At 45.0% G+C, this 21,890-nt stretch overlaps 1 protein-coding gene across 2 annotated transcripts in view; it reads right to left on the bottom strand.

The window, feature by feature from the left end:
• The window catches only part of mwh (multiple wing hairs), a 199,139-nt gene that overhangs the window by 10,481 nt on the left and 166,768 nt on the right, over positions 1 to 21,890 (bottom strand). For both annotated transcript variants that reach the window (XM_037430643.2, XM_075868855.1), the window contains exons 4-8: positions 21,257 to 21,401; positions 7,061 to 7,111; positions 5,422 to 5,520; positions 2,864 to 3,016; positions 1,266 to 1,382 (exon numbers count right to left, since the gene is read on the bottom strand). In XM_037430643.2, coding sequence (XP_037286540.2) covers positions 1,266 to 1,382; positions 2,864 to 3,016; positions 5,422 to 5,520; positions 7,061 to 7,111; positions 21,257 to 21,401 — 565 coding nt within the window. The remainder of the gene's footprint in view (positions 1 to 1,265; positions 1,383 to 2,863; positions 3,017 to 5,421; positions 5,521 to 7,060; positions 7,112 to 21,256; positions 21,402 to 21,890) is intronic.

Genomic DNA, 21,890 nt, shown 5'->3' on the forward strand with positions numbered 1-21,890 from the left:
AGGAGCATGTATGTTCAAGAACTATAGTACTATTCAGACTTTGTGGAAATGTTCTCCAGGGATCAGATGGGTGAGGTCATTCTAGTCAGTCGTTTATCGGCAACGGAAGGCGTTGAGAAATATGCGGATACCGGAGAATTTTTCTAATCTCGAAAGACAGCTGAAATAAGTCCACTTAATTTTTTTTATTTTGTGGGGAGAATACATAACTGCTCATGTAAGAAAATGCTGAAGGCAATAAAATGCCCGAAGGGTTCTGACCCCTTGAACGATATAATGCAAGTGCATTAGCTCAGCGATGTAACGTACATTTCATTTGGCACATTGTATTTGCTTCGTTTTACAGCTAATGATACACTGATGTATGTAGACATAGGAATTTAAGAAGTCGCGCACACTTAAAACACGAGTATTTTTTTCATGAATAAACATCCATGAAAAACATACAATAGTGTTTAACCAAGGCACTGTGCTTACAATGCTACGGTTTGCACGAAAGGGTGGGTGTTTTCAACGCTTTGCTAAAACTATACGGCGCTGCTACCTGTACCGTGTCTGCGCATTCTACAGGTCCTTTCGTTTTTTCAGGTTGTTGCTAGATGGCGCTCATGTCTCACGCAGCACCTAATGATCTGGTTCATTGAACTTCGCACACATAACATCAATTACACCTTTAATTCTCCCTCTCCAGACATAGGCCTACCGTGTTCAGGCAAAATTTGCAGTGAAACACGCAGATACATGGCCCACTTCTTTCGTTCGTTCTAGGGAGTACTTTTTTGTATTTCAATAGCACGAATGATGTCTGTGTGCGCGCTCTAATTCAGTTAAAGGTACTTTGTTGTCGCGATAATTTAAAAAAAGATATGTGTAGCATACATGGCAAAGCGGCGTGCTATGCGTCAACATTCATTTCCTTACCCTTGTATTTCTAGTAGATTGTGGTCGGACAGACACAGTCTCACTGATTTTGAGCCACCGCATTCAACTCATATTTAAGAAGCAACTGTCAGAAAAAAAAACGGTCGTGTTTGACCCCGGCTCGGATCCAGGTAGCAGTAATTGGCGCGCTGTGCAAGTTCTTAGCATCTAATAATACTGTTATCATTTCACCACGCAGAGAAGCTAATCGCGAACGTTCGCACAGCAAGCAGCAGTTGCCCGCTGTGTGGGAGAGCCTGTCGAAGTGGTTCATGTTACGAGCGTTCCAGACTACGGTGCAAGAGTCGTTCGAAGTCGTTCTCGGTCTAGCAAGAGGCGCTAACCTTTTCGAGGACGGTGACGTCGAAGCCGGCCTCTTCGAGTTCACTCTGCAGACGTACTCGCTCGGACGGTGTCTTGCTGTTGGACAGCAAGATGTTGAAGAAGTACATCGCAGAGAACTGCTCGTTGGCCGAGGGATGATGGAGAACCAATGAGGAGGAAGAAAAGAACGTATAATGAGAAAACCATGTCTACCTGCCGTCTTCATATTCTACTGCATCGAGGTACTCTTAAAGGGAAGCAACCATTAACAGTGCAACAAAATGAACGTTACTACTGGAACCACTTTATTTAACTGCCGGGGCTCGTATTATACTATCTGACATACAGCAAGTGTTCATCGATGAACACTTTGCAACAGAAACAAGGTCGAGATCTGAAGACAAGACAGCAGCCATCTCGACTTGTCTTGTCCCGCCTTCTTGCTTATATTGTGCGTCTTTCCATAGAACCATCATCTACGAAAGACCCAGACCTACGATTTCATTTTGAAACATTCCCAACCAGGATATTTGCAATCTTTCAGGGCTTTAATGGGGTAAAAGTAGTTTCATGTGCACTGGTGCCTACACTGCAAATTCAAGGGATATTTAAGGCTTGTGTAGAAAGCACTACAAGAACATTACACTGAATTTGTGTTTAATAGTGCTTATAAAGTGCTTCCTAAATGAACCATTTCATTAGCAACATTAATGGGCATTTTTAAAATTTTTAGCAGCTCTCACAACGCCATCCTAAATTTCATTTTGGGACCGAGCAAACGCCCCTTTCTCTAATCTGCTCGGACGATTCTTTCCTATAGGTGAAGAGGGGGGTCATGATCGGCATTTTACGCTAGTCAAACTGAACGCATAAGCTCTCCACCTGCATGCGACCCCTTTCCCTGGGCCGGATCCCATTCTTGGCGGCGCCAATTCAGCTGTGGTGTTGCGTCGTTGTGTTGAACGAGCATATATATAGCGGTAGGCAGGTAAATGTTATCCCATCGCAAACGATGAAGATGGCTGTGTTCCGATTCTTAGACAGCACGTAGACAGTCTACGAAAACTGCTTAGAAGACACCATCGAGCCCATATAATCCGAGTAATGGAACACATTTAGACGGGTTTCACGCGACGATGCGCCTCCTCGCGTTAAGAAGAAAAAGCTAAAATAAACAAACGTAACAGTTGTAATTTCTGGCTTATTTCGTGTTGCAATAAAAAAACAAATAAACCTTACTCACATTGAGCGTCCGGGAAAGCGTCTGTTTGTATGCAGACGGCCATTCCGGCGAGATTTGATCTGAGCGATTCCCTTAGCCGCCATCTTGTTTAGACAGCAAAGTAGCCTGCACCGTATTTCTCTATACGATGCGGTCTTCTCGGAACTGTTTATTTGGCTGGCTACGTGAGAGTCAGAATGAGACTTAAGATGGCTGCCATTCATTTAGCTGTCAATTTATCCATCTACGCTGAGTATTGGAACACAGTCGATGTGCGATGAACAGGTTGGTAGAAGTAGTCATGAAAAGTAGGTAGCTGCAGGCGCAAAAAAGCTCGCTCTCGTTTTAAAAGTAGTAAACGTAAAGAAAAAAGAACTGCGGGGACCATGCTCTGACCTCGAATCCGGCCGTCATCTTGCCTCCCCCCAGCAACATGGAGACGAGGAACTTGAAGCGCACCGGCTCCCCGAAGATGAGTCGCACCGACGACATGGCCTCGAGCACCTTCACGTGACCCGCAGGGTGGTCCTCGCACGTCTTGGTCAAGAGCTGCCGAAACGAAAGAGCGAATATAGAGCGAAGAATGCAAACGGTGCATGTGCCTCGAAACCATCAGCCACATCTGGTCGAACGGGCAGTGGGAATACACAGACGGAAGACGAAGAGTCGGACGTCACGAACGTCGACTTAAATACTACGACTGAAAGTTCATTGCGTGCGCAATCAAAATGTGCGTCTAGGTCACGTGGCACGTACTGGTTGGTGGTCTAGATGTACATTTTGATTGTGCACACGTATGAACTTTTAAGTTACCATTAGCACTCACGTCATCCCATCCGTCCGTCGTCTGAGCTGCTCCCTACATTCGAACAAATATGTGAACAGTTGACTCGTACATAATAATAATAATAATAATAATAATAATAATAATAATAATAATAATAATAATAATAATAATAATAATAATAATAATAATAATAATAATAATAATAATAATATTATTATTATTATTATTATTATTATTATTATTATTATTATTATTATTATTATTATTATTATTATTATTATTATTATTATTATTATTATTACTAATATAACATCCTAGGTTTTTCGTCCCAAAACTACAATATGAATATGAGAGGCGCCGTATAGTGGAGAGTTCCCAACATCCGGTGTTCTTTAACGAGCGCCGACAACGCAGGGCACACGGGTCTCTACCGTTTCGCCTCCGTCGAAGTGCGATCCTCCCAGCCGGTATCGAACCCGCTACCTTCGGGTGAGGAGACGAACACCTTAACCACTGCTCCACCACGACGAATGACTGACTCTTACGACCTGCCACCTTAAACCAGGAGCCACACTGTATATCATAAACGATTTCCTATCTATTGGTCACGGACTTCGCGTCGCAGTGAGGGGCACCACTGGTAAGGCTGTATAACCGGAAGAGCCACTTGGCCCTCCTCGACGAAGCTGCGCGAGTCACAAGAGGCAGTTAAGGCCTGGACTGAGGGCCCAGCCAGACATGTCATAGCGTCCTTTAACTATCACGCGAACTTCGATCCTCTTCACTTAATCTACGATCTCCCTTCTTGTCACCGCACATTTCTGTTTCACTTCTTATTCGCTCAAAAGATATACGTTTATTGCTAGTAGTATGTAGACGAGTGTCTCAATGCCAAGCTACTGCAGATGGATACTCGGTTACCAAATCAGTTATTACAGGTGATCAGTTATTACAGGAGGTCAAAATTTCGCATTGTAAGCGTAGATGAGTAGTGAACGCACTCGCAGAAAAAAAAAACATGTTCGTTGCTATACGAGGAGCACGTAACGGTGAGTTATAAATGTACCAGAACTAACCATAAAATACAAATCTAAATTTACAAACATTTTTAGAGCAACGGTGTCCAATGTTTTGCGTAACAAACTATTATGATTTAATAATTACGCAAAATATTTCTTATATTCCTGTTTGACTGCATCCACTGAAGATGATGATTTACGTGTGTAGGGTGTTACTCCATTATTAATGCTCCGTGATGGAGAATGTAATTTTGCCACAGTCGGTGTTACATTTAGGTAAATGGAAAGCTGCGATTATAGGTAAACGTGGTGCTATGGGTATTTGTGAGCAATCTATAGAGTCGATCCAAAGGCTGTTTTTAAAGTCGTTTACATTGAATGAGGAAGAAATAAGATTTAGAAACCAGAGACCTTTGCCAAGTGAATTAGCAACACCAGTTCTGGCTCATGTGTTGGCAAAATCACTCTCTAGCACAATGCCTGTGTTTATTCTAGCCTTCGTATGCCTCCATTGCGACAGACAACATTTCTGTCAATCACACGAATGTCACTCACACAAAATGTGACAAGCCAAAGTTCACACTTTGTTCGCCATATAGCAGATAATTTACCAAGTGACTCTTTATCATCAAGAGTTTAAAATGAATACATACCGCGTGTGACCTTGTTCGAGGATGAACTGTATACGTATAGCCATAATGGTACCCTCAACTTCTATTTTTCGCAGAAAACCGTAAATCGATGCGTGACCATGGCCTCTTTAATTAGGCTACTGAACTAATATGTTCTTCCGACGAGCATGAAAGCCGAGGCAATGAGTCATTACATCAAGGTCAGGCACAATATCATCACTAAATGTCGTAATTTCAAGCAGAAGTAAACACTCATTTAACTCCTTTTCAAGGTGCCCATGAAGCGTTGTAAGCACTCTTACTGATAGGTAACAAAAGAAACCAGGAAAAGAAGAATAACAACAACTTAACGTGAAGAACGATCAATACATGATGTCATTATAAAATAATCAATATCCTTTAAGATGTACGCCATGGCTGAAAAGGATATAGGGTGTCAAATCGCTGCAACTTCTCGTAGCAGCTACTATTTCTCGTGCAACCTGACAGCCCTTTCGAGCATCAGTTGTAGCTTACCTCTAGAGCCAGCTTCCGAGACTTGCTGCAGTTGGACATGATGCTTGACGCGATGGTGCAGAGTCCACTGCCGTGGTTGACAATCTTCGCGAGAGATTTCTGCGAACGTGATTACCAGCGAGTGAAAAAAAAAATATTCCAACAATATGAGCCTCAAACATGACCCCCTAATTGGGTTGGCTTAAGACGGTATAATTGTGTAAATTAGTTCGACCGAGATACCTGGAGTACTATATCCTACGCCGTCTGTGGGAGCTGTGGTCGTAGGTTTAATGGTTTTCCCAGTGGTAGAAAGCTCTTTTGTTAAGCATTTCCGTTTCCTTTTAATTGATTTGTGGGGTTTAACATCCCAAAACCACCATGTGAATATGGGAGACGCCGTATAGTGGAGGGCTCCGGAAATTTCGACCACCTGGGGTTCTTTAACGTGCAGCCAAATCTGAGCACACGGGCCTACAACATTTCCGCCTCCATCGGAAGTGCAGCCGCCGCAGCCGGGATTCGATCCCGCGACCTGCGAGTCAGCAGCCGAGTGCCTTAGCCAGTTGACCTCCGCGCCGGGGCGTTTCCTTTTAATATTTCTTCCACTATACAAAAGTAATTTTCCTCTTCCCATGGATTCATGTACCAATAAGTAGATATGTTTTTGTTTAGAATATATCTCTATTAAAAATCACGACTTCATGTCGAGGTACCAGCCCTTTTAACACTCTTTAGAATAAAGGCCACTTTTCGGAAGCCACGTAAGAATACGTTTTACCCCCAAGAAACATTCATTCAAGTATCAGTCCACTATCCTTAAAGGGACACTAAAGGCAACTATTAAGTTGACGTTGATTGTTGAAATGGCGGTCCAGAAACCTCGTAAAGTTACTTTTGCGCCAAGGAAGGACCTATTTTGAAATAAAATCACGTTTTAGTGGCGCGCATCGGGTTAGCGCATTTCAAATTACCCGCCTCTAGAAACGGACTCGCCGGACTGTCTCACATCGCTGTTGCCATGCACAACATTACTCGGCTTTATGCGCTAGTAGCAGCAAACCGAAATCAGCGGGAGCCACAGCAGCAACAACTGCCAATGATCAATTTCCCGCCATGAACTTCAAAATTGTCTACGTTTTTTTTGTTTTAACTGCGTGCCGCTAGATGGCACTACATTTCCCATGTCCCGCACGAAAATTTAGTTTTTTAACCACTCGCGCAATTCCCCATAGTAACGTCCGGCGGTTTTTTTTTTCATGAATCAAACAGAAACGAACAAGACAAATTTTATTGCGTCTCTTGATGCACGGAAGTTTCTTTATTTGGTGCAGTTAGATCGATTGCTAGTGATTAATTGAAGGCGGTCCGTACGTCTGTTGTTATCGGGATCATTTTGAAGATGTCCTACAGCGGTGCTTGTATTCTTGTGCATTTACTTTAATTTCTTGGTAAGTAGGGCACTGTTGTTGATAATATTGTCGTTTTAGTTGTCGTTATACATTGAGCTTTCACTCTGACGTAAATTGTTATTTGACTTTAGTGTCCCTTTAAACACATCATTGTTACATATGAAAAACTTAGTGCGGCCTTCATATGAATCCTCAGTTGCTTGGGTAAAGAATGAAAGTTTGCCTCAGAAAAAGAAAAAGACACTCACTTGGCATCGGAGCGAGTAGAAAAGGCATTGTAAGCAGTCCAGTTCTTCTGACTGAAAGGGAACAAATAGGTACGCTTTCAAGGACAAACGTCGTCGTAATAAAATTTCACTTTGGACAATTAAACTGATAAAGAAAAATAAATGTTCACTACATACTGTTTCAAGAACTCGGTGGTAATCTTAGATATCTCCGTCTCTGTATTCTCACTTAATTACACATACATGCATTGGGTGCCAGCACTGCAGGCCCGGGGTACGACCATAAACATTTCATGAGTGGGGTCTACAATTTCTTTTATGGGAGTTGTGTGTGTGTGATATTATCTATGCGCATATGTATTCAAAGAAAATGGACAATTTTTAAGGAAGTGGGGAGCGGATGGGGGGGGGGGGGGGGGGCAGGTTGACGCAGCAAAAGCATTTGAGTGGCTAGCAAACAGCAGTGCAGAACAATATTTACTCTGGCGGCCACAGTGCCACAGAAAGAAAATTGCTCAGTTATGTGAATTATAAGTCTAATGACGTTGGACACTTCTTTTTGCCCCGACCAAAGTGCCTTTGGTTCGTTAAGAAACTCTCCTCACTTAAAAGTTAACTTTAACTGGTTTCATCTGATGACCAAAAGCCTCCTCTCCCTATAGACTTGCAGCGCGACTTCTTGAATCCGTTTTGAGAACAGTATATATTGTACCGCGTAGTTCAATGACCCAAAATGAACGCGGAACATGGGGAATATCAAGCTTTATCAATTAAAATATGGAGAATGGAGAAATTTAATCGAATTAAATGGGAGTAAACTTTTGACGCGTTGAACATACGCACGTCACGAATTCCATTTATGAAACCAAGATCACGCGAGTAGCTTGGTATTGCAGCGGAACACCTCTCGTTGCGTGCACCAGAGGGCCAGAACTATAGCAAACCAGACCGCCGGGCTAAAGAAAAACATCTGAGAAGTGTAGCGTTCTCTATGAGACACTTCAATGTACGGGGTTGCAAATCTGTGGGTCTGAACAGTGCCTCCCCTATCTGAATATTCGTGCACTCAACGATGCTGCCACCACCTAGTAGGCCCGGAGAAGTTAACGAAGTCAATTCATAGATGGAAGCACCATCTGCAACTTTGGGCAAGTGGCGCGCGGATTTGGTTGAGTGTATGGGTGCGTGTGACGGATACTTGCACCTCCTAGGTAAGCTGGATTCATGAACTTGCATCTATTATTTTGCATAACGTTTTTACGGGCGAAGCCCCTTACGCCGTGGGTCGTAAGTCCCGTGTCGTCATAGTTGTCGTAGTCGTAGTAGCCAGTCGCATTGCATTTCAGGTCAGTAAAAACGGTGTCACAGCATATCCACGGAGTGAATGATTATGAGTGGGGCGAAGCAGCTGTCAGTCCGTCCATGTTTCCGTGCGTCCGTCTTACCTACTGCGCGTCTGTCCGTCCGTCCGTGCGTCCGTCTATGCGTGCGTTCGCGCGTCTGTCCGTGCGTCCATCCATCCGTCCGTCTGCTTCGCCCACTCGTCATCATTCACCTCGTGGATATGCTGTGATTTTTTTTTTCTGGTTTTGCAATGAATTTTCTTGATAACAGCCCGTTCAAGGCAACAGGCCTTGGGCAGGTTACATGTTATGTTCTTATCATGCTTTCATTTCGTTTGCCCTTGTCTTGTGCTGTTTGTAGGAACATATGGCAGACAAAACCGGAAAACTATGAACCAATGCAGGTGGTCACGAAGGCACGGATCTTTGCCGCCCTGTGGACGCTAAAATGTAACTGGCTACAATGTAATAATAACCGAAAAAAAAGTTCTTTTTTTCTCTGTTAAAGTAGATGTGTATATTTCCCAAACAAACGCTTACAACCACAAGTACTGCTGACTGGCTGAGTTGGTTAATGATAAAATTATATTGCGTGTAGCGCGGCTCACTTTGAACGTGAAGAAAAGATGCTATACGGTCAAGAAGGAAAAAAAAAACAGACGCCGACGCTCATACTGTCGTCTGTTTCCCCCCTCCTTGACAGTATAGCATCGTTTCTTCACGCTAAAACTGTGCCGCGCGAAAAAAATATATTTATAACTTTTTTCTAAACACAACTAACACAATTACCTTTCTTTCACTTATTTTCCCACTCTATTACACCATCATCTACCACTTCCGGTAACCAGGGAGCCAGTGAGGTGTGTATGATTCGTACTCTATCGTAAACAGCACGATTCAGTTACGATTAGAAGAAACCTTAGAATGCTAGATTTGAGCGAACACAGCCCCATTGGTTTTACCACCATGCCATTTCCACAAGCAGAAAAAAAGAAAACAATAAATCTAAACTTCGGGCTTCACTATGGACCACTACCAGGGCGACGTTGATGATGATGGTGGCATCAGAACGATTACAATACCGCATCATGTTACAGACCTACATCTTTCGCTTCACCTTACCCATGATAAATAAGTGCTGTAGAGTATAATTTTTATCGCAGTCGGAGCTCGGAACACGCGATAAACTTGATCAGAGCACGTGGCTCTCAGTGTTCAGGTTAACCGCATAAAGGCATTCAACCCGACCGCCGCAAGAAAGATGTGATCCTCCGGGCAACAAAAATCATTCGTTATATCCATTGCTTGTGTTGGTTTCGTTTTAAGAATTGTTACTTTTTGTTTCGAGTTATGCTTATAACTTTATATCTCCCTTCGGAGTGTTTTCAACAAGCTGATTTTCTAACTGCAGCGGTACAGTCAACTATTCTGACGGTCTTATTATTCGTTGAGCTTATTTTTGCATTTGTCTTTGTGACAGAAACTTAGTTAACGTGTCACTGTACTATTTTATTTCCATATTTTCCATCTACAACCAAGCATTTATTTTATGACACGTCAGCTTCTGCCCATCCCCATCTCAACGAAGGGTTGCACCCCTGAAGGTATCGAAAGAGAGAACAAAAATCAAGCTTAACCCATGACGAAAAGCTCATGTCGTGAAGGAAGGTGAAAATGTCGTCTGTAAGGATTCGGATCAACCCCTTTTTTACCAGCGAGTGCGTGCTTTCGTGCACGCAACGCACTTATCTGTACGCCACTACTACGAAGACCGAAAGAAAAAAAGACCCAACGCGAGATATTTCAATCGTCCATCCTTCAGTTCCCGACCGAGACAACGCTACACCTCTGATGCACCGCGTGCCAGTCGGGCTTACCAAGACAGCAAGAGAAGAAACTGCAACAGAGCTCAGTCTGTGATAAGAAAAGAGAGAGACAAATGCAAAGCCGACGGAAGAAAACAGCTTGAAGGACCGCTTAGCTTTTGTTGAGACCTGCTCGTCGTGGTAGTGAGAAAATCAAGATGAGAAAGGAGAAAGGGGTTGTCACAGTTTCGGTTTCGCATTCGGACTGCCACGCCAACAATCTTATCAGCTCCCATTCAAAACAGAACAGCGCTGGCTGTAACTCGGCGATTGCGGTGAGAGCCGAAATTTTTCGCGAGGCGTTCGTCAAAAGAAAGGACCTTCATTGTTGCCCTCGCATAATGGGATAGCGCGGCGAACGACGCGGACCCTCCCCCACAGAGGGCGCTCTGTACGGTTTAATTTCGGCGAGCTCCATTTTCTTTTGTTGGCTGTCTAAACGACTACGCTCGGCTTATACGATGCATATGCTGCATTGGACGTTTGACTTTTTTTTTTTCGTGAATCAGATGATAGATGTAAGGGTGCGATAAGTTTGGAGGAAAGCGGCAGAGTCGAGCGGGGTGGGTGAGAGTCCGTAAGCCTTCCCTATCATACTCGTGTGTGGAGTGGAGGTGTCCTTTTCGTGAGGGAGTCTGAGGGCTTCGCGTATCGCTTTAAGCCCAGCTTTCGTCGTGCTCTCTGTATACGTGGTCGACAACGTAGCTGTATACGTTATAATGGTAAGCATTATGCGACAGTGGTCGGTATAAACTGTGTCGTACAGTAAAGCGAAACGAATGGATGGATGAAACAACTTTATTAAGGTCCAGTAGGTCGTGATAGTTTTCTAGCCCTAAGTGGGACGCTCCCACGTTGGTACCAAAAGACCTATAGGTCGTTGGTACCTAAAGACCTATAGGTCGTTGGTACCTAAAGACCTATAGGTCGTTGGTACCTAAAGACCTATAGGCTATAGCCTTTCAGCCGCTTCGCGGGCCCGTTAAACTGCTCATGATTGCATCTATAATGTAGTACTGCGAAAGAATTGTCTTTTCTCGATGTGCACGTCATGGCTTTAGAATCAAAAGAAAGCCGCCCTTGCGGCCCATTCATGCCCACCCTGTGAATAGACTTGTGAATTAAACGTGATGCCATAATCAGATCAGGATGTTCGTCGGTTCGATTCATGGATGTCGATGCAGCGATCCAATGGCAATCGAAAGCGAAAACATCCCGTTGTGTCTTTACCGACATGTAAACAGGTCTGCATCCTTTAGTTTAACAGTCGGGCCTGCACTGATGCTATCCGTTCTTTCTTATCCTCGCTCGTGCTGTTTCTAGTGAAGACATGCGTAGCAAGACCACGGGAGTGTATACAGGACTTTTCCTAGAAAGGGCGTGGTGGGAAGTCGGCTTATGGGAGCACTTGGTAAATGAGCCTTTTTCTTGGAGGTATGCCTTACAAAATTACGTATGGAGCCCGCAAACTCGCACGCTCAGCCCCCTGGATACACGGGCGAAGGAAATCATGTTCCTGCACTCTTCCAATGCAGTTTCCGGTACAACTAACTCCCCATGTATGGGCACGTAAACACTCTCATGATTACGCCCGCTCGTGTCATCGATAACTTTTGCTTTAGGAATGCTACAGCTTGGAGCCCATGAAACTAGCAGGAACACCACGTGATAGACAATGATAAGAATAATTTTGGGGGTTCGACGTCGCGAAACCACCTTTATGAGCGACGCTATAGTGAAGGGCTTCAGAAATTTTGACCGCCGGAGTTTTTTTAGCGAGCACTTAAATCTAAGTACAAAGGCCTCAAGCATGTTCACCTACATCGAAAATACGGCCACCGTGGCTTGGATTCGATCCCGGGACCTGGGGGTCAGCAGGGGAATGCCCTAGCCACTAGACCACCAAGGCAGGTCCCCATGTTATAAAGTACAACGATCTAGTACTGGAGAAAAACGCAGGTCACCATCTCTCACTGCACAGATTACTGTTGTACTTCAGTTCTTATTAAGCACGCCGATATAAATCTCCATCCATATCGAGCCAAGTGGGGACCTATAGAAACTCGTATGGACATCGTCAAGTTCTGGAAACACGACTGCATGAACTGGGGGAGCTCACAAATAAAGCAAGTTCGAAATGTAGATATAACAGACCGTAGCGAACGTAAAGAGTGCAAGTACCACTTCTTACGTGTAAAGAGGAATCTCATTTCGATGGACATTTCGAAACAGGGAACAGAAACGAGATCACAGGGCGCAAGTTCTCCAGGAAAGATCGACCATAGCGGTGACACCGCGACCATGCCCATTCAAAGCTTTCTTTCTCGGGACTCATAATAGATAGTGCATGCGCGTTTCCACGCACAAAGTCCACAACTGACAAACCGTCCACTGCTAAGTGGAGAAGGCCCCACAGACTACGGAGGGGGTTTTTAAGATAGGTGCAGCGGGGCAAGCGGTTCCTGGACGGCGGCGTCCGAAAACGACCACCGCGAGCGTCCTTTCGGCTGTCATTCGTCGTCACTGCTGGGAAAGGGGCCACTTTCGCACGCCCGGGCGGCTCTTATCGACGCCACCGATCGGGCCGAGCGCGAAGAGTTTTACGGTTCGGGTCACACGGGGAAGAGTCTTGTCGTGGCATCCGCTGGGTCATCTATACCGCGTGTCTCTTCTGCCGCTCTGTCGTCCTGCCCCGTTCGTGCGACACGTGAAAGAGCGGTGCCACGGAAGGCTTCGTGTCAATGAGAGGATTCACAAAATGAAATTAGATTCATTGCAAGCACGAATGAATGAATGAATGTATGTATGAATGAATGAATGAATGAATGAATGAATGAATGAATGAAACAGTTACTTAGGTAGACATTAATAAAGCGACATGTGTACCGAAATATGAATCCATCAGTCAACTTAATTGCTAGCTGAAGTAAAGAACATAAAGTGCATTGAATTATTATTTAATTAGTGATTGGGTTATTGAAATTTAATTAAGAAGTTCCTGGCATACAGGAACCCGCAAAATTTGTGTGCGTGTACCTATAGAGTGAACCACGAGTGGCAGAGGCTGTATAGAGAAATTGAGAAAGAAGGATGTGATTATACAAACCAGCGGTACTTTGTACGAAGTCAAACAACGCCAAAGAGAATAATTATTTGTGGAAGTGCTTAACGATGCCCGTTTTCGCTATAAAGCACAGCACCTACGCTTCCTGCGTAAGCTTTCAGAAAACTAATTAAGAACAAGCGGCAGATAACTACCAAATAGAAGCTGCGAATAACGCTATGAGAATTGAGCACGACCCGTTAGTGCTTCGAATAGTTTCCAACAACACCTTACGCAACGAACTCTCTTTACGCATCCTGACGCACCGCCTAATGATGTCACGACTGCCCGGTTTACTTAACGATTACTTCACGCGGGCGCACTCCTGGCCCTAATGGTTGCGCCGATTGCTCCAGCGGTCACGCCACAATCACCGCTCCGCTTACGAACAAGTACAGACAACGACTTTAGCGTTACAAGCGCAGTTGTCCACTGACCGCATGAACCACATAATACGATGCCATCGCTCTGACAGTTTTGTCCGCGGAGCTTATTAACCACCCAAGGCACGCGAGGCGCCGTTTGATTATGCCGGGCCCGAGGTATGTTCGTGTCGGCCATGACCGACAAAACAAAGCGAGCTTTTCTCTTTCAAGGGATTGTCACGTCAGCCGCTGTACACCTCTTATTGACGTCCAGTGCATGCAATTATTCGCGCCTCTATAGTTCTGCACGTCTATGACGGTGAGAAGGGGACTTTTACTGAACAGCACACATATAGGTAACGTGCTTTCTCTTTGACTTGTGGGGTTCAGATCGTAACGAGATATCCAAAAGTACCTCTAGTGAATGTCTCGAGTGGTTAGTGACGCCAGTGATTCTGCACTCCAGTGTGGGAAAAAGGAAAGCTTAACTGATTACCACATTACGCTAGCGTGCTTTCTCTCGCACTTAAGTAAGGTGTTGTGGGATCGTAACAAGAGTTCCAGAACTTGTCTGACAGACGCGTTGTGGGCTTAGAGACGCCCATGATATCGCGCCTATGCGTCAGTGAAAGAGAAACCTAACTGACCAGCACATCAAGCGAAAGTACTTTTCCGTCTCTAAAGAGGAGCGTGGACCGCCACAAGAGCTTTAGAACGCGTCGAAAAGACGATTTCAGTGACAGCAGCTTTAACGCACTCCTGAGTGCGCAAGGGAAAAACCCAAATTACCAACGTGCCTCACGAACGTGTTTTTTTTGTTTTTTTCACTCGAAGTATTCGGATCATAACAAGAGCTCTATAACAGCCCAGATAAACGCAGTGCGCAGTGCTCACTATTTCACTTATGGTGTTCGGATCATAACAAGAGCCCTGCATGGAACACATCTAATAAGCGTCTTGCGTAGAAAGTGACACCAGTAATTACGCACTCCTTGTGGCCAAGTGGGAAGTCCAAGTTACCAACACACTAAATGAACGTGATTTCTATTTCACTGGAGCGGTTCTAACCGCAGTAAGAGCTCTGGTAAAGGTCTAACACGCGTCCAAAGCTGCTGGTGACGCCTCGGGCTTCCCATTCCCGTGGCGACGAGACGAGGAGCCTAACTGACCACCGCTCTGTGAACGTGCTTTCTCTTTCACTACGGTTTAGGTCTAGCGCACCGCTAACACAAGACCCTATAGTATACCGCTAATAGACGTCTTCGCGGTTAGCTCCGCCTACGTTTCGACGAGGTCGCGAGGTGTGAGTGACCGGCGAAGGAAGCCAGCCTAATTTTCCTTTCGCTCTGGCGACCGTCATTAGACAAAGTGCGTCGTTATAGACCTTTATCGTTACAGACCTTTATAGCCGCGCCTTTGTTCGCCACTAGTATAGCGACGAATGAGACTTAATTCCCGGGCGCTGAAAGAACGTTGGTCGTTGTTATGGGTTACGTCACACCCTAGAGCCCCCGCGAGGCTCCGTTATTACACAGTAGGCTCCGTTTCACTAATCTCCAAGATAAGCTTAGTGATTAGCCTTTTGCAGAAGAATTTGGAATAAAGCCGATGATTATAACTATTCCAGCGTCAAAGCCGGATACCTCAGGTGATGTGTACGTTATCATGGGCAGTCATTACGTGCTGGTTGAAGGACTCTAGTCATTCTACGGTCGTACACCCGCCACACTCTGTCCTTACACTTCATCGTTCTATCCATTCAACCACCATTCGAATACTAATACCACATGAGATGTTTTCCTGTCATTCGTCTTTGAGTGAGTAAACAAACGCGGTATAAGCTGCAGGCCCTCACACTTTAACTAACTGATGTGTCCAGAATGACGTGTAAGTAAACAGCTTTCAATGAAATGGATGCCTCCACTTACTCTTTTGATTCATTCTATCGAGAACATGAAATTCCGCTGTCCGTGTAGCTCCGTTGTGGTCATGCGTGTTTGGGAAGAATTACGAAACATGCAATTATTAAGGGCTCAGACGCGCATCTCCTCGCCATCGCGTCTCTTATCTAAATGTTACCCTCGTGGTCTGATTTTCGGACTTTCAACCGTGAATTGATATCCTGTGTACGTCTTTTCCTTTTTTTTATGACATGAATGGCCGTTCTAAGACGTGCATAGGGTACTATATTACATCGTTATTCGATAGCTTAGTGCGTTATGCAGAAGCACATGGTCATCTAAGAAGGCTTGTTTATGCAAGTAGCACAATAAGAACTTCATTTAATTTATATTAACGTCTGCCATTAATATTACTCGCACGTGTGAGGCCCACAATAAGTCACCTGGATGCTCAACTAGGGAGAATCGGTACATTCACGAGGTTTGTAGATTCAGGCTCCCAAAAATATTAACACTTGCAGGACACTTCTAGCATATGTCACAGTCGTTTATTTGTTTATTCAATGACTAACCCGCTTAGCCCGAAGGCGCTGCAGCACAGAAGTCAGAATGTCAAGAAGAGCACATCTGCATTGCTATAGCACACTCGCTCACTTGTTGAGTGCTTTAGTTCGTTGATGAAACGAACAAACAACGCATTAACGTACAAATTAGATCTGGTGCGGTATTCTGAAGTTTCAGAGCAATGATCCGCACGTGTAGAGACATAAGGAGGACTGTGCAGGTACATTTCCTTTGGAATGCCAGTTTCACCATTGATATAGGAGCTTTGACCTGAATTTTTTTGACGGGATGAAAGTAATTCGCATCTTAGTTCTTGTTTCATCTTGGTACAACAGTCATTTTTTTTATCACTGACTCAGGACTTCCCCTTGACAATCCACCAGTTCCATGATAAGAACACCCTATCGGTGCGATTTCTTTTGGTGAGACTCAATGTGTATTAAAGCTTCAATCAATCCACAGGTCATCTATCTTTCATTCCTTAGTCTCTTACTTAGTCTATAATGGTTCAACAGGTTGAAAGTGACCCAGCGTCCATTTTTTGAAAATGATTTCTCATTGTGTTTCATTTACAACTACCGCGGTTCTACTGTCTCAGCTCTTCGCGTTTTCTCTCCTGAGCGTCGGTAGTCATCTTGGCTTTTATTTTTAAATCAGCTTCTATTATAAGCTGTAATAATGTGTGCCCTCTTCAACACTTTAGATTTCATTTTTTTTCGTGGTCTACACGAGAGTATCAAAGCTAGCCTCTGTTGTATACAACGCAGCGCAGATTTATCAGCAAGGATAGAAGGGTCCGTTAATTAAGGAACGTTAAAAGCAATATACATATAACATGAGATCACGTACAACGCTTCCCATTAGGCATGTCTTACGCCATCTTCTGTTCACTTCGTGATTTGTACTCGCTACAGAGCACTGAGCAACTAATCTCAAGTCCCAGTCTTGCTCTAGCTCATGCAGCTATTCATATCCCAGTTTCCAAATTCGTTGTAGTAAGATGGGCCACCTTCCACGTGTTCTATTTAAGTGACACGTCACGGTACGTGACTGCATGCTTTCCGTTTCGGAAACATAAAAGGTCTTTTTTTTTCTCGAGTTTTTTGTTTCTTCTTCTGCTATTCTTTCCCAAAAGGAATATAATCCAGTCGGAGCGTGAATAGTTGTGTGAACTGTGCAACTGAAGTCACGATTCACGCATCTCCAAAATAGGGGGGTACTCGTTTTATTTATCACAACGAGACCGTGAAACGAACTGAACAACAAGGCCTCGTTTCCTCAAAAAACGACACACAGGCTTTCGTATCACGCCAAATGCTCGCGTTTCCTTTTGAAAAAAAAAATCGCCGCCCGTCATAACACAGTCGTTCGCTCTTGTTGCATTATACGGCTCGCATTAGCGAGCAGCCCCATTCACACCGCGAAGTCGTCAAAAATGGACGCCATGGAAGCGAGCGCGCGCACAATGAACCGCGAACGCGCATAGCGTACCCCTAACATGGCGGCGCAGCCGGCCCAGTTGCCAGACGAAAAGAAAAAAAAGAAAGGCTGCATCAAAGAGAAGGCTTCCAGACGACTGAGCAGATGTGCAGTGTATGAGCGCTGGGCACACACGAACTCTGCGACGGCCGGTCGGCTTGTCGTCTGCTCTCGAACCGGCGCGAAATAGGAGTCGCGAAACGCCTGAGACTATCACGCTTTCTCGGCGAACAATGAGCCCCGGACGAAGTCGCAACGCGGGCGCTGCGCTGTTGTGACGTGACGCCCGCGGCACGGCGCTGGAGTCGTGAGAAGCGTTGTACAAGCGTGGACAATTCGAAGAGGAGATTCGCGTTACCGCGTCTGTTTGGTCGGGCTTTCTTTTTCGCGGCCGTCTGTCAACGACGCGGCCGCTGTTGTCGTCTGCTAGCGGCGGGGGTTCTCACTACTGTCGTCTGGGTGCAATGGGATGCGCTGCCGCGCTCAACTTGAATAGCGGACGACAGAAGCAGCCGACGGTCACCTTGAATAGCAGACGACAGGAGCGTCAGGCCGCGGAATGCCATCAACGACAATTGCCCCCTTCACCTTGGGTGGTCTTCTCTACTATTCGCACGTTGTATTCGCATACCGTGTGCTCTACAGTAGTGCGAGGGAATTAAGGTTACGTTCCGTGTGCGCAGCTGCACTGGTGATAGCGCACAACCTAAGTTTGCTCAATTATACGACTGGGGAGCGCAATTTACCACGAACCATTCCCGCCAGCACGGTGACTTTGTACCGTTCGCGTCCGTGCATCTCAACGGAGTTTAAAAACGAAATTGCCTTTCGTCTATAAGGATATAATGTCGATTACAGGACCATACAGTGGCACAAAAGGAGCGGGGTAATAGGCCTTTCTGGTAATGGTTCCTGGAAGCTCCCACAAGTGCCACCGATAATAGCTTCAAGCCTTCCGTAATTCCTTTAAAACGTCTGCAATACGTGCAGTGGCGTTACTTGAAACTGTCAGTGGAAGCTGCTGAAAATTTCGGTGGGAAGTCGAAGCTGCTGTAAATATTAGGAGTTCAACAGTGCACTCAACGATGTTCGGTATGAGTCAGCTTTCACACGCATCGAAGTTTTTCGTGGAACGCGAGCAGTTTTACGGGACTATTTCCACGTGCGCGAGGTGCCAGAGAATAGTTCCAGAAGTTGCGGTTCATTTTACAGAAACTATCACCTCACATCCTAATTGCTGTTGAAATCTAATTAGCAATTAATACCGTAGAATGATAGCGATAGTAAAACCTAGCCCTTCAGCGAAACGCTTGAAAATTTACAGCATTGCGCTTCCTCGAGAAAGGAATAACGAGCAAAAACAGCATCTCTGTTAAGAACTCCACAAACACGCCTGAAAAAAAAAAAAGGGGGGTAACATGTGACGCACCGAAAAATTGCCGTTGGATGAAACTAAACCGCGGCGAAAGCTGCCGGAACTTATAGCAAGAGACAGAGAGTTTAAAACGTCTCCACGCCGTCTAAAAAAGGCGTCTTGTAGGCGTCCTTTCACATGCTAGTTGTGAACGCTGCGTGACGCGAGTTTCTTTCTTTCTTTCTTTCCGTCTTTCTTTCTTTCTTTCTTTCTTTCCGTCTTTCTTTCTTTCTTTTTTTCTTTCTTTCTTTCTTCTTTCTTTTTTTCTTTCTTTCTTTCAGACGGTGTGGTGCAGTGGTGAGATAATGCCTGAGCTGGTTGCGCCACACAATACCGTGAGAGGTGACCCGTGTCCACCTTTAGCCTCTTAAGCTACAAGTGCTGTGACGCGATCTTATAATTATAGCATACGTAAGAGTGCGGTTGTCTCCGTGCGACGCCCAAAAATGGATTCTCTCTTTCTCTCTCACCACCAACCTGCCTTGTCTATGTATAACCCTGCTACTTTAGCATCCTATTATCTCCGCTTTGTTTTTTGTTTCTATATTATACTGAAGCTTGCGTAGTTATGGAACGTTACACGAATGTCATACACGAGACATATATGAGAGTATCCTCAAAATGGTCACGTATATGACGAGGAATTTTTCTCGAGTTCATTAAGTCAGGACTGTAGTACGTTTATGAATCGTCTTGTTCAACTTGCAGATTTGTTCAGATCAGCAGGTGACATGTGAGGTCGTTTGCCAACAGTGTACGTTTAGCTGTAGGCTTTCTCAGAGACTAGAAAATCGCGGGAAATTACAAGCAACACTCGAATAAGTTCTAAGTGTGTTCACGGTAAACCAGAGATCTTCGGGAGAGGCGTCATGTAAGGGGCGTGGAGTAGGCTAATGACGATGCTGATGATGATAACTTACACTTTTTTTTTTGCAAAGAGTTACGACCTACGTACACGTCTCCAGCACGTGCGGCCACACAAAGCCCAATTTCCCCTGTGTGTATGCGCGCTCTTGAACCTGAATTTTTCGTTCACTTAGCAAAGTACTCGAAAATTTCTTGCCCATACTCAACCCTTTCTTTCTGTATTCATGGGTTAATTTTGTTTTTCCCACGCTGGTTACCTTGAAAGTTACATAAATTTTGCGAGCTTTTGTATTGTTGCTCGTAGTAAAGGTGTACTGGTGTGAAAACGGTAAAAGGTGTATAGTGGTTGCTCAAAACACATTTAATGCATTTCCAATATCACACCCATAATAAAAATATACTTTCGGCTTCGCTATGGACGGCGTGGAACCACAGTTACGTGAAGACTCGGTGCGACGCAGGTTTAAGACCGGTGGAGACAGCAACTCTTGACATCTTTGCAACGCCCTGCAGTTTGCCGGTAGTTGTACGTGTTGCACGTAAGCAAACGAATGGTGAATTCACTTCCAGAGGCCGTACGATAGCTGTTTCAGCCGCAACCACGGACGCGGAGTTTTCAAATCCAGCCAACTGTGTTGATTTGTCATGATAATTTGGGGGTTGTATTGTATGTGATGGGGGACGAGAACTCTTACGGGAAACTAAAACATGTTATACGTCTTTCCTGGCTCTGACAAGTATAATGCATTCCAAGAAAACAACAAATGTCCATTTTGCTATGCCTCGAAGTCGTGTCAGTAATGCGTTAAGTTTGTCAACTTGGGTTGTGAACCAGGGTCTTCTTGAAGGGATTGAGAGTAGGGGGAGGGGGGGTCGCTACGCTTTACCTACCGGCGCCTCCGTATGAGGGGCAACGATATTGATAATAATCGTTCATTTTCTTTCTGAACATTATCAACACGAACCAGCTCCCTGCCTTGTAGAAATGGCTGAGCAGCACAGCTGAACTGCTTTACAAAGTACTGCTGCCTTCAACGAAGATTCCTCGAACTACTGATTGTACGAGTTCTCCAGCGGAGTAGCATTGATAGGGAACTATTTTGATCGGTCGAAGCACTTGAGTTCCCTGCCTTGTAGAATTGGCTGAGCAGCACAGCTGAACTGCTCTACAAAGTACTGCTGCCTTCGACGAAGATTCCTCGAACTACTGGTTATACGAGTTCTCCAGCGGAGTAGCATTGATAGGGAAGTATTTTGATTGGTCGAAACAATTGAGTTGGGTGTTTGACTGCACGTATTCTAGCCGGTAGACGTACCTGCGCCTTCTTTGCCTGCTGCTGTCGCGCCCTGGTGAACGCGTAGCGACCGTGGTCGACTCCCGTGCTCCGTCGGTACGTCTTGAGCAGGTCGAGCAGCAGGGTGACGCCGTCGTTGGGCTCGCTCACAAACTCCTCCACGAAGCTGAAAAAAAGAGGAAGTTAATAAAATGACGATGACAACACCAAAGAAAAAACAGAAACGAAATGTTTCAAAAAATACCCTGACACAGCGAGCGGCTCTTTGACGCTCACTGGTATGGCTATGTACTATAAGGTATCTTGCGTTTCGCCTCAGTCAAAATGCGACTACCGATGACGGAACCAAACCTGAGACCTCCGGGTCCATTAGCTGCGAACCGTAACCACCGTACCACCAAGGTGAATTGCGTGGTTTTAAGGAGTGTGTGGCTCTGTGCAATACCGAACAGCCATCATTTGCCTGTGAGAGAACAGGCGGCGTCATCTGCATCTTCATCTCCGCAGCCTCAATGCGTTGGGTAAACGTGTTGATATGTACCTCCCACAACAGAACTCTACTGCAGGAAATTGATGCCTTTATTAGGGTTCAGGCGCTCTTTTTGTCTTTGTATTTCTCGCACTTCTTTCGAACACACACCGTGCAATGCATGTT

This window comes from Rhipicephalus microplus, chromosome 7, assembly GCF_043290135.1.
Source record: "Rhipicephalus microplus isolate Deutch F79 chromosome 7, USDA_Rmic, whole genome shotgun sequence".
Lineage (NCBI taxonomy): Eukaryota > Metazoa > Arthropoda > Arachnida > Ixodida > Ixodidae > Rhipicephalus > Rhipicephalus microplus.